General features: G+C 33.7%; 2 protein-coding genes and 1 non-coding gene across 7 annotated transcripts; 1 reads left to right on the plus strand and 2 right to left on the minus strand.

Annotated features, from left to right (window-relative positions):
- Positions 1-185: 185 nt before the first annotated feature.
- Positions 186-258, plus strand: TRNAR-CCG (transfer RNA arginine (anticodon CCG)). The gene has a single exon. It is a non-coding gene; the product is annotated as a tRNA-Arg (tRNA).
- A 1,748-nt stretch (positions 259-2,006) lies between these two features.
- LOC140834731 (phosphoglycerate kinase, cytosolic-like) lies at positions 2,007-5,225 on the minus strand. 2 transcript variants are annotated; one of them, XM_073199815.1, is made up of 7 exons: positions 5,070-5,225; positions 4,738-4,934; positions 4,251-4,328; positions 3,895-4,155; positions 3,304-3,621; positions 2,922-3,080; positions 2,007-2,426 (listed from the first exon to the last, which is right to left on the minus strand). In XM_073199815.1, exons 2-7 carry the CDS (start codon positions 4,930-4,932, stop codon positions 2,232-2,234), a joined length of 1,206 nt encoding a protein of 401 aa, XP_073055916.1. In that variant the 5' UTR covers positions 4,933-4,934; positions 5,070-5,225; the 3' UTR covers positions 2,007-2,231. The 2 variants fall into 2 exon arrangements, with proteins under 2 accessions (XP_073055916.1, XP_073055917.1); XM_073199816.1 differs by having other exon boundaries at positions 5,065-5,199.
- Positions 5,226-9,079: 3,854 nt separating this feature from the next.
- On the minus strand, positions 9,080-11,621 carry LOC140834732 (nuclear transcription factor Y subunit C-4-like). 4 transcript variants are annotated; one of them, XM_073199819.1, is made up of 3 exons: positions 11,473-11,554; positions 10,335-10,376; positions 9,080-10,246 (listed from the first exon to the last, which is right to left on the minus strand). In XM_073199819.1, the coding sequence occupies exon 3, from the start codon at positions 10,201-10,203 to the stop codon at positions 9,424-9,426; it is 780 nt and encodes a 259-aa protein (XP_073055920.1). In that variant the 5' UTR covers positions 10,204-10,246; positions 10,335-10,376; positions 11,473-11,554; the 3' UTR covers positions 9,080-9,423. The 4 variants fall into 4 exon arrangements, with proteins under 4 accessions (XP_073055920.1, XP_073055921.1, XP_073055922.1 ...); XM_073199820.1 differs by having other exon boundaries at positions 10,335-10,379; positions 11,473-11,541; XM_073199821.1 differs by lacking the exons at positions 10,335-10,376; positions 11,473-11,554 and adding an exon at positions 10,307-10,330.
- Between the last annotated feature and the right edge of the window lie 2,013 nt (positions 11,622-13,634).

The raw sequence follows: 13,634 nt of genomic DNA on the forward strand, positions 1-13,634 counted from the left end.
TAATGAAGTCTTGAGAGGTGAAATATTACTGTCAATATCTTTCCTTAAAAATGTGAAATCGTCAGCATCAACAATAATTATCATTATAGATTTAGAAAAGCTTCAAAATATTCCTATAAAATAAGTGTTCGCAGCTAAGACAAAACAATCCAATATATTAACATAAATAGAAATTTATGGTCAAGGATCGCGTGGCCTAATGGATAAGGCGCTCGCCTCCGGAGCGGGAGATTGTGGGTTCGAGTCCCATCGCGATCGTCTTCTTCTTTTTCTTCTTCTATATTTTATTTTTGACAAATTCAACTAGAAAAACTAACCAGCAATAAAATATGAAAATATTAGAAAATACCCGGATCGAAAAAGGTCATAGGCTTTTTTGCCATCGGCTTCGTCAACAAATAGATATGTCACAAGGAAATAATATGATTTCCAATCATCCGTGGCGCTTATATACGAAGTATTGCTGGGTATATGAGAACTAGTGGTCAATAAATATGAATAAATGTCCATAAATTGACGAGGCAAGGGTAAATTCAAACACAAAATCCTAAACATCCACACATACTATGGAAAGTACGGTCTTGCAGATGATGTCCAATCATTAACAGACAATCCAGAACCAAAAACTGGACTCTGTCCATCTCCTCCCTACAAAATAAAGGGACAAAAACTTATGTGAGACGATCATACGGATCGTATTTGTGAGACGGATCTCTTATTTGGGTCATTCATGAAAAATTATTACATTTTATGCTAAGAGTATTACTTTTTATTGTGAATATGGGTAGGATTGACCCGTCTCACAGATTAAAATATGTGAGACGGTCTCACATAAGACCTACTCAAATAAAAAAATAATATTTTAGAAGACGAATGATCATTACAACACATCCAAGAAATTGTGTGCTTATTTGTTACCTTCCACCAGAATGTCCGACTGGCGAATTAAAATTAGTTCGATGGAGGGGTGGATAATTGATCAAAGTAATTTAATATCGCACACACCTAAACTAATATAAAATTTTCGAGCTAGCAATCACCATAATTATATTTTTTAAAAAACATCATGTGTTACATTATTTAAAATATCATAAATGATATTACTTAACAAAGCATTGAATTACCCTTCACCGTTAAAAATTAAGGTTTGATATTTTTTTAATTAATAAATAAAAAATACTATCGTTTGAGACGCCAAGATTCTCAATAGCTTTAATTCAAATCACATCGAATATATAAGATGTTTAGTTAGTTAGTCGGTAGTTGGGTTAAGAGGACTTATGACTAAAATTATTTAAAATTCTTATAAACTTTTACATCTTATAAATTATTTTAGGAACTTATAACTTGTAAGATCTTATTTTATAAATAAGTTGATAAAACGTTTAAATGAACTTATTCTAAATAAGTTTAAAATGTTAATCTTTTTAGTATTATAAGATTTTTTTATTATCAAAATTATCGTAAAAAATATAATGCTATATAATATATATATATATTTAAAATATTGACACTTTTGTTTTTTATATTAGAACAAAATCATATTTTAAATTTTAGAAAAAAAACAAAGTGATAAATTTGAGATTTAAGAAGTGAAAAATAAATGAGGATTTAAAAATATATAAAGATATTTTGGAGAAGTAAAATATAAAAATAAAATCTTTTTTGAAAAAAATATTGTATCTCAACTTTTTTTAAAAAGCTATCAAACAGTTTATTTTGACCGCTTACAATCTGTTTGCAACTTTTTTACCAAACAAATTATGAGAGCGTATAAAATATAGAACAACTTTTAAACCGTTTTTAAAGTTTATAAAATCTACCAAACACTAACCGAGCTTAAATTTCTCGCCATCTTATATATATAAAAAATACAATGATATTAATTTAAAATAATTAAAAGCTACAATTTTCGAATTTTTTTTTAAAAAAAGATTGAAAATTAAAGGAGTGAAGCAGGTCTCATTCAATAATTAAAAGGTTTTAATTTAAGAAATAAAACAACAAAAAAAAAAAATTGAAAGGGCCATCAGGTCCTTATATTGAATCAAAAAAGTATTCTCACATATCCCTCATCTTGAGCTATGGTAGTTGCGATTATTATTAAAATTGTAACTACAGTTTCTACAAACAAGCTATTACAACATTTATCTCAACGCGATGTGGTAAAAACCAGGGAATACTACAACGAAAGACAGAACAGTGAAAAAACCAAAACAGCAAGCAGCCACTCAAGCGTCATTGAGGGCAAGAACTCCCGGAAGCATTTTCCCCTCGAGAAGTTCCAAGCTGGCACCTCCTCCAGTTGAAATATGCCTCATCTTGTCTGCAAGACCAACCTTCTCGACTGCAGCAACAGAGTCGCCTCCCCCAATGATCGTGGTCACTCCCTTTCCACTGAGTTCTGCTAGTTTCTTGGCAATAGCCTGAAAAAGATGATCAGGAGCACCAGATACCAAAAGAAGTGATTTTTCAGCTGGACGAATGACTCACAATGACATCAATGAAAAATAGGGTGTTAACTCAGAACCAGATTAAGTACGGCTCGATTTAAACCTGTATGTTAACATAACAGGTTATTTGGTCAATGAACAGGCCCAGCTTATTAAGAAAGGTTCTAATATTTTCAGGCAATCCTGTCAGGCAAAAACAAATTTTTTAAATTCTCTGAATACAATTTTATAGTTCGGTATGACCAATTTTTTTTACCAAGTCTATATTTCTTCATTTTCTCTTTAATTTCAAAATAAAATATATAACCCAAGCCAGATAGATTTAAAACATGATGGGCTAATTTGATGTCAAACCAACAAAATAGAAAATCCAGCTAATTTCGTCTTCAATCCCCCCCACCCCAACCTAACACCCTTGAACATTCGCTATAGTGTCGTTTATCACTGAATGGAAGTTTCAAGTCATACCTCTGTTCCAGCAGCAAATTTTTCAAACTCAAACACACCCATAGGTCCGTTCCAGATGATTGTCTTGGTGGTATCTAAAGCTTCCCCAAATGATTTGATACTGTCAGGTCCGATATCCAAACCCATCCAGCCATCAGGGATCCCAGATGCTGGAACAATCTTAAAATAACAAAAACAAGAAACATTTTATTCCTCGAGTACAAATTGGTACAAATGCTCTTCAACTCCAACCATTTTCAATGTTAACTACCTACCAGAGCATAGAAACACTCGAAATTTAAGATAACAAAATGGTCGTTTTAATGGTAATTGTGTGAGTAAAGTACATAACTATCCTAGTGCAGATAAAAATAAATTCACATGCCACACAAAAATTGCCTACCTTGCTGTTGGCATCAGCAGCAAACTTGTCAGCAACAACCACATCAGAAGGTAGCAAGAGAGAAACCCCCTTTGCCTTGGCCTTCTCCATAAGTGAAGTTGCCAGATCAAGTTTGTCTTCCTCCACAAGTGAGGACCCCACAGTATATCCTTGAGCTTTGTAGAAGGTAAAGATCATTCCTCCACCCAGTAAGAGAATGTCCACCTTTTGTAACAGTGACTCTATAACACTGATTTTGGTGGATACCTTTGAGCCGCCAACAATTGCGGCAAAAGGCTTCTTCGGGTTGGTCACAACCCCGACTAGATAGTCGAGCTCCTGAAAACAAAATCAAGTAGCGGGAATATAACTGGGTAATACTAGTACCATTTTAAAATAAGTATCACACAACAATTATGAGAAGGAATTGCTGCTTCTTAACCTGAATAGAATTCAGAGCATAAAATCACTAAACAAGTTTTTATTCCGACGGTAGACAGCATCAGACTGTTTGAAGAAACTATATTGAAAAGTAAACATTGAAATTAATGGTTCTATCAAAATATGGACAACAACATCAATACATCTAAACAGAGTTCACATGACACAAACCTTCTGCATTAGGAATCCAGCAACAGATGGTTCCAAATACTTGGCCACTCCCTCTGTTGAAGCGTGGGCTCTATGAGCAGTTCCAAATGCATCATTGACATACAAATCAGCTAGTGATGCAAGCTTCTTAGCAAACTCGGGATCATTCTTTTCTTCTTCTTTGTAAAACCTAACGTTTTCCAGGAGAACAACACCTCCCTCAGGCAGTCCAGCTACCAACCTCTCAACTTCTTCACCAACACAGTCATTAGCCATCTTGACCTAGAAATAATAATTAAAAAAAAGGGGATCAGATAAGCAAAAAAACAACTTGCACAAGAAATAGATCGCCTTGTGAAACTTATGGGCCGACATACCTCGAGTCCAAGAAGTTCAGAGAGTCTAGGAACAAGAGGCTTCAAACTGTACTTTGGAGTCACGCCTTTTGGGCGCCCCTGAAACCCATGTAAATGCTATTTAATCACTTCATATCATAAAAGCATCTCTATGCAATAATTCCTAGCATCACCTCATTACACATTTTAGCATCAGGAGAACCTTCAAAACTTTTCTTCTATTTATCAATCTTTACAAGATATTCATATTGCAAAGCAATAACTCCATGGATAAGAATCTGTGAATCATTGATAAACTTCTAGAAGCAACACAAACAACGGACTCATCCCAACATTACAATCCTTATACACCATGTTTTTACCCCAGGGTGATGAGCACACAAAAAGTCACAAAAACTTATAAATAAATTATCCACCACTGATCTAATCAAAAAAAGAATTGAGGACCGCAACTACAACAAAAATGGCATAAACTTCCAGGAGAAAAAAACTTGTACAACACACGTACGAGGTGGGAGCAGAGGATGACTTTGGCACCATGTGCAGTCAAGTACTTGACTGTGGGGACGGCAGCCCTAATCCTGGTATCATCGGTGATATTGAAGTTATCATCCAACGGCACGTTCAGATCCACTCTAACAAAAACTCTCTTTCCCTTCAGATCGGCTTCCTTCAAAGATCCCACGCTCTTCTTCGTCGCCATTTCTTCAATTCACACAACAAATCATTAAAAATCGCACACACACAAAATCAATAGCTAAAATTATATTTAAAAAAATGAACAAATTATATCTAAAAATATGAATATAATATGTAAGATGATCGGCTAATGCAGCTTACGCTGATAGTATCAATAGGAGGGAGATCGACTCCTTAGTTCAGTTCAATGTCTATGATTTATTGTTGTCGTAAAGAATTCACGAGATAGCAGATGGAAATCTCGAGAAAGCTTTGTCGCTTTTTACATATTAGTTGAGATGGGTTTTCCTAAATGGAACCTTTTGTTTGTTGTTTTTTCTTGTAAAATCCAAAATTATATTTAAAAAAAACAATTTTTTTGAAAACATTTAAACCACTTTCCAATTATTTTAAGAACATTTTTTAATTGTAAATGGTAAAAGAGGTTCAGAAAATTGGTCAGCGTTGAAAACAGGAGCATATAATACGTCACGTCACAGTGCATGCTTCTTGGCTGGTTTATTCTTGCTAATCTCGTGTCATTAAGGCTGCGTTTGGTTGGAAGGATAGGATAAACTAATGATTAGTACGTAAATGATGAAGAAAATGATTGTGATAGAATTGTAAAATATGATGTAAAATAATATTATGTTTGGTAAGATTTTTAAGTGTAGGATAATTTTGAATTTTTTGATGAAAAGACGAAATTGCCCTTCCCCTTCGCGACGGCGACAGTGGCGGCAGTGGCCGGCGGAAAACTATCCGTCGCTATTAGCGACGGTGTTTTATAAACCGTCGCCGATCTTGTTTTGAATTATTTTAATTACTAAAAATTAGACATTTAGCGACGTTTTTTAAACACACCGTCGCTAATTGCGACGTTTGATAAACAAACCGTCGCTAATAGTGACGGTATTTTGACAAACCTTTCTACACAAACCGTCGCTAATAGCGACGGTTTGTTTACAAACCGTCGCTAACTGCGTCGGCGTCTGTGGTTGGCCGGCGGCGGTCGGTGGCGAGAAATGGTGGTGAGTTTGAATTTAGGAGAAGGGTAAAATCGAAAAAATAGGATGTATTAAGATTGGGATAAATAATCCTAGGGGGTGAGGAGGTATTATTTTAACCTACCCAATATAACCTAATCATACCTAGGAGGGATAAGATAGGTTTATTTAAAATTGAACCAAACACTTGATTGGGCCGGATAAATTAATCAATCACCCCTAATCCCTTGAACCAAACGCAGCGTAAAAATATTAAATTAATCATCACAGTAGTAATATACAATGCCGAGTCGAATATGTAATTATAATATAAAGCTATATGTTCCATTACACCGAATCATTAGCCACGTCCCTCAAATAAAAATACAAAATTTTCCATTTTCATGGATTTTTTCATATTTAAAAAAAAAATTACATAATTTTCAATGCTATCGATTGTTTGAAATTTTTTAGCTTAGTGAAACTTTGTAGTATTAGCCCTATAATAATAAAATCACTCTTTTTGATCAAACTTTGGATATTTTCGACTTATTTCAACATTTTAGTTTGGACAATAGCAATAGATAATATTAATGCGGTGAATATCGTTTCTAATCTTGTCTCACGCAGAGTGATGATTTGTGTTAGATGTTAGGCATGATTTTAATTTTGATTAAGATGACACACTCCATTTATTGCTGAGCAATGTTTTAATTAATAATTACTCATATTTTGCGTCAATCATCTATACGACATATTTCCTAAAGAAATTACAGAAGGGAAATTGGTATAACAAAGAAAGAAGTCCTTTTTGTAAAGAAAGAGAAAAATGCAGTTCACCCCCTCGAATTTTCATTAATATTTTATTGTGATTCAACAAGAAAAATGGAACATGTACAAAGCGGGTTAAAAGAATGGATCAGGACAATGCCTATACGTTTACACTGAAACTGCAACAGCTTCATCGAGGGCAAGGACACCAGACAACGTAGCGGGGAACTTCCGAAGAAGCGGGTCGTGGGGACACTGAGGGAATCCCTGCTCGTGGTGGATGAAGACTTGGGGATGCCACAGAATGCAGGAGAAGCTGCAGTCGACGCCATTAGTACTCCCTCTGCTTGTGCTCGGGGAATGAATGAGGAGTAAAATGAGAGAGGTGGGTTATGTGCGGATACGAGTTCAATTCTTATCGTGGAGTTTTGGTAGGCGATGGTATATGGTTTTGAAACTCATTCTTTGGCCTTTGCTCATCTTGTATATTTTATTTTCTCTCTGTTTTTTTCTTGTGATCTATATTATTGGTCAATCTAACTTGTTGCACGCACATATATGCACAACCACCTCACCAAAAAAAACTTCAAACGCCGAGTTTTTTTGAAAAAAATAAATAAATAAATACGGGTAAAATATAGTTTCAGTGGAAAAAATTATTTAGAAGTTAATATGAATACTTATATGACATTGTAAAAGTTTTCAATCAAGTTTTTCGTATCTCAGATCTTCCAGAAGAGTGTTTCCTATTTTCCATTCTAAAAATAGGAGCATCAAGCAAGTCATGGAAATATAATTCAGGAAATGCCATCAAATTGTTAATGCCTTCGTGAACATGGACTAAATTCTTAAACTCAAATGTGAATGTTTTTCCAACATATATCTATGTTACATGCCATAACTCCACTGCATGCAGTTGGAAAAGCAAGTCCACAAAACAATGCAAGTTTTCTTCACAGGCTACAGCTTACTGGCAGGAATTCCAGTTGGTTGAGCACGGGATCGTTTCTTCACATTTGAGAAAGGAGCTTTCTTGGACTTCTGTTCTCTGCCAATCATCTTGGTGGGCCATCTCTAAATGGTTGAAATGAGACTCCCCACCAACCAAAAATGAAGATGAATAGTCGACAGGTTTTCATCGGAGGTTCCGTTCGATTTTCGCTTTTTATTTTAAAAATATATAATTCGATATGTTTTTCTTCCGTTCGACAGGGTTTTTTTAACAAATTGTTTGATTATTTCAGCTCGATTTATTCGATTTTGATAATCATATAAATTAATAATTAAAATATAATATATCATTTTTAGTTAAACTCTGAACTGAAATAAATAATTGTTCCAATGGATCCTTTTATTCTACCACGTAGAGATTGGTCTTAAAATATAAAGTTTAAATTAACTAAATAAATAACAATCAAATAAAATTAACAAAATATTCTTAATAACTAAATATCATCTAATAAAAATATAATCTTAATAAAGTATAAACACAATTATCAATGTAATTAAATTTCGATTTTCCAGTTGGTTCGATATTGACAAATAAAATTCGAAACAAACCAAACTTCAATTTTAACATTTATATCCGAATTCAGAATTTCGATTTTTGGTTGAGTTCAATTTTTTGTTTCTTCGGTTTGGATTTACAGGTTTTTCGTTTTTATTCGAAGTTTAAACACTCAATTATCACCGTACTTATGATCCAAAAAATGATGATAATCAACTTATATAAAATTTTAAATAAATAAATAAATAAATATATATATATATATATATATATATATATATATATATATATATATGCCAAATAAAATTCGAAAAATAACCAAACTTCAATTTTAACATTTATATCCGAATTCAGAATTTTAATTTTTGGTTGATTTCAATTTTTTGTTTCTGGGGATTGGATTTAAAGGTTTTTCGATTTTATTCGAAGTTTTATATCACCGTACATATTATCCAAAAAATGGTGATAATCAACTTATATAAAATTTTATATATATACTTTTCAATTTAGAAATTGATATCCTGTGTAGCCGATCAAACCCAACCCGCATCCTACCGGAAACATGAAACAACCAAGTAGTGTAACGTGCTTGGGTCGACCACGCCTCGATCCAAATAATTGATCTAAATTTTATTATTTTTTTAGAGCGGAAAGAGGTATTATCGATATCCCCGTGTAGTTGCTCTGACCCGGATCCGACCATAACATTAGATACCCGAGCCCATTTTACAAAAAAAAAAAAAAAAGATGGACTCATGTTTCATACAATTAGGCTAGAGTAAGAGCCAAAGCCATACACAGAGCCCCAACTGATATCCATTACGAAAAAACTTTCTAAGACGGCAAGGCCATAACAGCCGAGTCCATATCTTAACCCGAGCCGAGTCCACCTCGACACAACAAAGGTTTTATCGCTATTGTCGTAGTTTTGAGACATGCCTGACCACAAAGGTATCTTTTTGAAGAATCATGGAATGGTCGTAATTTTCTAATCTATTCGCAAGTAATTTTTGCAAGAAAACATGTTTTCTATTTACAAAACACGAACATCCTTCACTTATGTTCTTGATTTTCGAGTTCCTCTTAGGACCAATCCAAACATAATATAAAATATATTACACTCCCCTCATCAACCGAATCCACCTTCTAACATCATATAGGGCTTCTGCTAGATATACTGCACAAACTTCCAAACAGTGTGATAAACATCTATCAGCGATAATTCAGTAGAGCTCGAGCATTATCCATTCAGTTATGGGTCACCTGGCTGCTGCTCCGGTGGCTGCTGCTGAGTATGCATCTGTGGCCAGGCCACGAAAGAGAGAGGTGGTCTCGACTGTTGACCCCCATAAAGTGCAGCTTGATCAAGCTGCGGATTGTGTTGGGGAACATAGTAATATGGAACTGCATCTGCAGTAGATCCCATTAATGGAATAGTAGCTTTAGCGATTCCAAGACCATCTTCCTTCAATTCATCTCTAGGAATGATATCAACCAGAAAGTCAAACACATCTGTTCTTGAAATTGCAGCTGCAATGTCGTTCTTCTGTAGGGTCCGTCTCTTATTCTCTTCTGTGTGAACCCAAGCCCGCATTGTCAGCTCCAAGATGAACATCTCACAAGCCTTAGCAAATATAACGGGAGCTTCAGCAGAGATCATTCTGACATCTTCATCAGCTTTCATTATCTTTTTTATGCGAGCTAGTGGAAGACTGTGGTTCTTGAACTCTATAGCTTGTTCGACTTCTTGCATTTGGTTGGCCCAAAAACCTTGGAGTTGCTGTTGCTGCTGCTGACTATGGAACTGCTGAGCTTGATGATAACTAGCAAGCTGTTGTTGAGTGGGGAAAGTAGATGGAAGCTGAGTTGGAGAGGAAACGGCGGGAGCTGGAGTGCCCGTGGCCGCTGTTGGTGTTGTTTGATAAGAAGTGGCATAAGCCATTTGACCACTCACTGGTACACCTCCCGCAGCTGCAATCTGTTGCTGCCGGTTCTGGCACGCAGGTAGCTGTCGCTGATCCGAACTATTCATGGCCACAGGCGTTGGTATTTCTGCTTCAATTCTCAATCCAGAACTGCAAGAAAATTGGATGAAGCAGATTACTACAAATTGATTCAACCAAGAATGTACGAACTATGACAGAAACTAAAAAATCATCCAACGTCCACAGCAAATCCCACTGTGGCTCCAAGTATCAACCACACCTGCTATATATAATGAAAAATAAATTCTCCGTTAGGTTTGGATTGATGAAATTGACTGATGTATTTGGAAGAGAAGATTTCGAAAAAATATTAATAAATATTAAGTGACTACTTTTGATAGAACTTTTGAATTCATACTCTAGAATTTTCTTGATTTTGAAGGAGGAATGAATTTAAATTTCTAATTTCAGCCAAAGATTCATGATGTATTCCACGAAGCTCAAATCTATAGATGCAAATGCAGCCTACATCTTCCTACGCACCTTAATCTTAAACTAAAGTTTGTACATATTATGATACATAACAATCAGCCAGTGAACGACATGTTACGTACAGATAAAACATATGACATGTCCAAACTTTGTCATTAAACGGAAAACCTTCAAATTTTATCTAATATGATTTTTAAACAGAGAGTCTTGGTTGCTTAATGTTAAAGATTAGAATTTGGACCTAACTCAACCCCAAAAACTAACTCAAAAGCTAGCTCAAGGGAGAGGATTGTCCAAAACCATATATACAACCCCCAGGATATTTATCCAACCGATGTAGAACAATTAACTAACCCCTCTCACGTCCAAGAATGAACATATGAAGCATAAAGTTTACAAATGACCCAATTATAGACACAATGGGTGACAGAATTATACACAGTCCAACACATAACAGTGGAACCCGGACTCTATCACCATGTTAAAGATTAAAACTTGGACCTAACTCAACCCAAAAACTAGGAAGAAGATTGTCCAAGATCATATATACAACTCTCATATTATTTATTTCACCGATATAAGACAATTAACACTTAGTAATTTATATCACACTTTCACATAAACAAATTTATTTTAAAAAAAGAGTGAAAAATCGCAAATGAATAAATAAACCTATAATAAAAAACTAAATGAAATAGCTTGAAATTAGAGGTACATATCGTGTCCAAACTTAAGAAAAGACAAGATTTTATCCAATAAACATAAAAGAATCCTAAAAATTCTGCTTAAATTCAAACAGAGGTTCGAAATCATCATTATCTTATTTAAAATTCAGCTCACGATAAGGTCCACCGAAAGAATAACGACGCTTAAGCAAGACTTACCCAGTCGGAATATTCGTCGGCGTGCAGAGAACCAAACCCTGAGAGAGAGCGGACTGCCGATATAGATGTACGTATATGTAAATATCATAGAGACGGGCGGACAGAAGTTTTGAATATAAGAGACTTCTTAGGGCATCGGGCACCTAAGACACGTGTCGTTGCGTGAGCCAATACGATACTGTGCTGGAGACTAACACGTGTCGAGTCATTACTGACTACTAGCTGCTTTCACATGTGTGACGCACTCACTATTAGAGAGTTGAAAATTATGATTTATGTTTTTTTAAAAAAACAATGTGCTATAAAAAAATACTTTTCAGTTATTCTTTAAAAATAATATTTTGTGAATGTTTTCATAATTTTTTTAAATAAAATTTTATTCAAACACGTATTTTAATTTTTTAAATTTTTAAAACACAAATTATTTTAAAAAAAATTTGTGCAAACAGAACCTAACTTTTCGATCCAATAAATTATTCCATATTTTTCATGACCTCAAAAATCCTGCTCTCTTGTATATGTATCTGACTTATTACAACGGATTTGATGTTACAGTTTTTTTTAAATAGTAATGAGAAAAGAAAAAAAAAATGGCACACATCGATGTCATAAAACACTAGATCTGTAATTAATTCTATTGATTCCAAATTAAATTAACAAGTAATTTTCGTATTCATTATGGGTCGGACCATTTGCTCTACATCTAAATCAATTAATAATTCAATTCTTCGGCTCAATTAGGATTTTGGGACTTCGCCCTTGCCATAGCAAGGGAATCTGGGCGATAAATCGCAACGAATGATTTTTTATTTTTATTTTTTTTAATTGGGAAGGGGATAGTTGGAACTTGTTAATATCTAATTTTTTAATGATAAATTAGAATTGATTAATATATTTTTTTTATCTATACTGAATTTTTTCCTTACTTATTGATATTATTTTTAATATTGTTCGAAAATTAAAATAATGATAAAAGTATAAGTGCAAATTTAACGTTTAAAATTGAATGGGTGTCTATTCGTGAATGAATAAATGTCTTTTTCTTTTCCAGATGCTGCATCCTTTCGTAAACGAAATTATTGATTCTTTATTCCCAAATTACTGAATCAATTCTCCAAACTTAATATTTGGGAAAGTGTTTAGGTATTTGTTGTCTGTAAATTTTGTTTTATTTTGAAGATCAGGTAGAGAATTGCCATTAACCCGTGCATCAATATAGCGGGAGCAAATTTTTCTTAAGAATAGTAAAACCACGTTCAAAACAAAGTCGCATTCGGAAAATTATTTTCTAACTTTCAAAACTTTTATTATTATTGACATATATATAAGATAAGATATCATAATTGACGAGTTATAAATTGTAATATATATGATATAAAAATTCTAAATTTAGAACGAGATATCCGATTTGATATTCATTTGCAACAAAATATCCTCTCTCCAACTATTTTTTTAAAAAAGTAAAATACAAAGATATGAATAGCATATATATCATAATCATAATCATTGTTATATATACTTTGTTTTATACTATTATACCTGCATCTCCAAACATCAAGAAATGTGTTCCCATTTTCTCAAATATTATGTATTGAATCGCTGCCAAAACTATGTTACTTTATAAAAAAAACCATAGCTCGTGAAATTTAAAATCTTCGGATCACCATATAAAATTTAATTAAATTTTGATCAAATTATGTCCACGGAATTAGATATAAGTGGTGACATTAGCGATATACTCAGATTATGTCCACGGAATTAGATATAAGTGGTGACATTAGCGATATACTCAGATAAACAAATTTCGAAGAAAAAACGAGCCGGAGAATTGTAAAAGTTGAGAACAAGGTCAAACATGACAGCTATTAGCTTATTACAACGACATATTTTATGAGTACTATAAATAAATTACAAGATCAAAATAATTATTATTTATGATTTTATTCTCTATTAACAACACAATAATAGAAATCATTACCTTTAAAATATAATAGTTGTATAAAAGTCGCAGATCACGTGATTTGATGCATAACAAAACAAAATGTGGTCAATTTTTTTATAAATTAAATAAAAAAATCAAGATGTGGTCGTTGAAACACGTGCTAATTTGGTCCCTTGCTACCTAACACAAATTTTTCAGCTGATCGGCGCTGGCCACGACA

This window comes from Primulina eburnea, chromosome 6, assembly GCF_022965805.1.
Source record: "Primulina eburnea isolate SZY01 chromosome 6, ASM2296580v1, whole genome shotgun sequence".
In the NCBI taxonomy this organism is placed as follows: Eukaryota; Viridiplantae; Streptophyta; class Magnoliopsida; order Lamiales; family Gesneriaceae; genus Primulina; species Primulina eburnea.

Excerpts from the sequence above, each read along its gene's own strand:
- LOC140834731 (XM_073199815.1), bottom strand. The coding sequence starts at position 4,932 with ATGGCGACGAAGAAGAGCGTGGGATCTTTGAAGGAAGCCGATCTGAAG. Across the intron at positions 4,329-4,737 it reads TCATCCTCTGCTCCCACCTC|GGGCGCCCAAAAGGCGTGAC; the intron begins GTACGTGTGTTG and ends CATGGGTTTCAG. Across the intron at positions 4,156-4,250 it reads CTGAACTTCTTGGACTCGAG|GTCAAGATGGCTAATGACTG; the intron begins GTATGTCGGCCC and ends TATTATTTCTAG.
- LOC140834732 (XM_073199819.1), bottom strand. The coding sequence starts at position 10,203 with ATGAATAGTTCGGATCAGCGACAGCTACCTGCGTGCCAGAACCGGCAG.